Raw genomic sequence first — 3388 nt, 5'->3', positions numbered from 1 at the left:
CTCTTCCTCCTGCCCCAAGCTGCACAGGGAAGGGGACATACGGGAGGGACCACTGGGTGGTGGCACATCGCCTCTGGGGAGGGGAGTACCCGGCAGGCTGCAGCAGCCAGGTGGGCACCAGGTGGGAGGACTGACGGACACACATTCCCCGGGTGACCTGCTTGTTGCCAGGCGTCTTTCCAGGGCGAGATGATCTCTCCTGAGAAGAGGAAAGAATTCTAATTACATCTCAGGACAATATTCGTTTGGAGAGAGGAGAGACAGAACATATGGTGGGGAGGGGCACGGGCCACATTAAATGGGCATTTGTTTTCTCGTTTACCTCGCGGTGTGGTGGGGGTGGCGGGGGGACGGGGCTCCTGCTGGGTCGGGAGAGCTGCCTGCCCTGGGATTTTCACGGGGAGCTGGGCCTTGGGAGGCACAGGAGGCAGGTGCGGCTCCCACCGCACCCTGGGGGCCGTCAGAGGATGGAAAATGTCCAACCCATTCAGGACGCGCAGAGCGCCCGCCAGGTGCTGGGAGCGGCGTAACCGATGGGGGCTCCACATCCCTGTTCTCCAGGAGCTCGGCACGCAGTGCCTGCCGTGGACACATATGTGACTGTGACCGCGTGGGCAGGAGGTTGGGGTGAGGTGGGATCCTACCCCGGGTGGTCAAGGAAGGCCGCTCTGAAGGGACCAAGTTTGAGCTTTGAGTGACTTGAAGGAGCCAGTTGGGCAGAGAGACCAAGGATAGAGCATTCCAGGCATTGGGGACAGTCAGGGCAAAAGCGAGGGGAGAGTGAGGCACGCTCAGAGGACAGAGAGGAGACCGGGGGAGGGCGAGCCCTAAACCCCACCCTGGTGGGTTCTATCTTAGTGTGGTGGGGAGCCAGGTGGGTTCTAAGCAGGGGTCTGGCTAGGTCTGACTTGGTTTTACAAGACCGTGGTGCTGGGGTTGCGAGTAACCCGGGAGGGAGACTGGCGGGGGTGACTAGAAAACTCTGGAAGAATTAACAAAAACGGCAGCTTCCTCCCAGGCCTCCTTGCTCATGTCTTCTAACCCGGCCCTTCTCTGATCCCTCACCTGGGTGGGCGTCCCGTGACCTCCACGGACTCCGGGATAGAGACCCAGCTGGTGTGGGGCATTCAGGGCCCTGGACCCGCCCCTTCATCCCCGCGTCCTGCCAGCTGCTGTCGCACACCCCTTGCCCAGCCTCAGTGAGCTCCTCCAGGGGCCCCACGTGAAGCCAGGCCGTTGGCGCTCGCCGCCCGTCTGCTCCCAGTCTTGCCACCTCTCCCTGACCCGCCAGCCCTGTGCTCGCTGGCCCTGCTCTTTCCAGGGCCCCAGCCACCCCTCCCCACTTTCTCCACACAGCCCTGTTCACAGAGACGCCGCACGACATGACTGCACGGACGGGCGAGGACGTGGAGATGGCCTGCTCCTTCCGTGGCAGCGGCTCCCCCTCCTACTCGCTGGAGATCCAGTGGTGGTACGTGCGGAGCCACAGGGACTGGACCGACAAGCAGGCGTGGGCCTCGAACCAGGTACCGCCCCTGGGGTGACACCTGAGCTAGGCCGGGCGAACCCTGGCCCCGGGGGGTAGAGCAGGAGGCGGACCGAGGCTGAGCACGGGGGAAGGCCGCCGCAAGAAGGCCCCTCCAAAGAGCAGGGTCCCTCCCTTCAGTGTACAGGCGGGGAAACTGAGGCCAGAGGTTACAGGGCAAGGCGGGCAACCCGGTCCCTGCGCACGCACTCACCGGAGCAGACGCTGTGGGTGCCCTTGCACGCACCTGCCACCAGCCCTCCACCTCTGCCTGAGAGCTTTCTCTGGGCGACAGAGCCTGCTGGCCAGCGAGGCAGTCCAGCGATGACTGACGGAGCCAGAGGACGCATCCCCTGGCCCGCAGCTGGCGTAACTGCAGAGCCCTGCGTTCTGTCCCTGAGGTGCCCAGCGAGAGTGGGTTCCGGCTGCCCACAGGGGCGCCGGGGGCGCACTACTGACTTCCTCCCCTTTGTGGTCTCACCCGCCCACTCCCCTACCGATCCAGTTCCCTGGGATCCCCTCCCAGGTGGACTTACTGCCCTTGAATCTTTGTCTCAAGGTCGGCTTCTGGGGGAACCCGACCTAAGACGCTTCCATTCTTACGGCTGGGTCAAGGCAAATAATATACAAGCACGTGCCTATCTGCCCACCCATTCGACATACGAACACGTAAATGTTTACGGACCTGCATGTGCACACACGGGCGTGCGCGCACATTCTCGCGTGTTCGTGAAATAGCCTCTAACATGTTCGCAAATACGTATTCAACTCTGTGTCAACTCTTCAACGCTTCCAGCCTGCCTCACAGGGCTCAGAGGTCTCGGTGCAGGGGTGGGGTGGGGGGCGGGGGGTCAGAGGAAGCTCCTGGCCACAGATTTGCAGGTATTTGCGATTGGAAGCATCTGGGGTCAGCCTGCAGGGAATAGTATGTGGGCAGGACTCTGACGGGATCTGCCACAAACACACGACCCGGGGTGTGATACACCTGAAAATGCAAACACATCCACAGACAGAGACACAAGTGGAGAGACAGATATTCCAACAGACATACCAGGCAGGCTGACCCACCCCTCAGATCCCCAAATCCCCACATATCTAAACGCACAGCATGGTTTAACAGACCCCCTCTTTATCTTCCTTGGCTCTGACTCACCCCCACCCCGAGGCAGCACAGAGCTGAGGGATGCCCGGCTCCAGAGCCTAGAGTGTCACTTGCCCTGTAGGTACAATCTTAGCTATTGTCCCCTGCTCCTGCCCCATGACGCTAATGCCTTGTCTCTGCTCTCTCCGCCCCTCCCGCTCCCTCCCCACAGCTAAAAGCATCTCAGCAGGAAGACACAGGGAAGGACGCCACCAAAATAAGTGTGAGTTTTGGTAATGACTTCTTGCAAGGGCTCTAATGGAGGACACAGCTGTAATTTAAAAAAAAAAAAAAGAAAGAAAGAAAGAAAGGGTCCAGTTCAGCTGGGAGCTTGGGCTTGAAGATGGAGGAGAAGAAAAAAAAGAAAGGGGGAAAAATGGCCTCGTTCTGTTTTTTAAAAGACGCGGATCTTTCAAGTTCATTGAATGACAGGCACAAAAAATGACAGGGGGAGAGAAGATGCATTCTGTCCTGTCGGGGCCAAGGCTGTGTGCATCCTGGATACTTTGTGTCTGTCTCAGCAGCATTTTTTATTTGGGGAACCAACAGGGTCTAATGAGACTAAGCTGGCTTTTTTCAGCCCATCATGACTGTCTGTGATGGCATGTCATGGTCACTTGGGTCAGCCTGGTTCCCAGGGGTGAGGTGGGGCAGGGGGAACTATAGCCGAAAGATTTCAAGACTGGCCGTGCCTTCTTTTTTTTTTTTTTTTTTTTTTTTAA

At 58.9% G+C, this 3388-nt stretch overlaps 1 protein-coding gene across 1 annotated transcript in view; it reads left to right on the top strand.

Annotated features, from left to right (window-relative positions):
* Nucleotides 1-497: 497 nt before the first annotated feature.
* The window catches only part of LOC125917190 (V-set and transmembrane domain-containing protein 2-like protein), a 13990-nt gene continuing 11099 nt past the window's right edge, over nt 498-3388 (top strand). Inside the window, exons 1-2 of the mRNA XM_049623450.1 lie at nt 498-1526; nt 2839-2889. Coding sequence (XP_049479407.1) covers nt 1383-1526; nt 2839-2889 — 195 coding nt within the window. The 5' untranslated portion in view covers nt 498-1382. The remainder of the gene's footprint in view (nt 1527-2838; nt 2890-3388) is intronic.

Source organism: Panthera uncia, unplaced genomic scaffold (assembly GCF_023721935.1).
Source record: "Panthera uncia isolate 11264 unplaced genomic scaffold, Puncia_PCG_1.0 HiC_scaffold_1572, whole genome shotgun sequence".
NCBI classification, from domain to species: domain Eukaryota; kingdom Metazoa; phylum Chordata; class Mammalia; order Carnivora; family Felidae; genus Panthera; species Panthera uncia.
The sequence above is the reverse complement of the archived record's forward strand: the minus strand, read 5'-3'. Positions and strand labels throughout refer to the sequence as shown.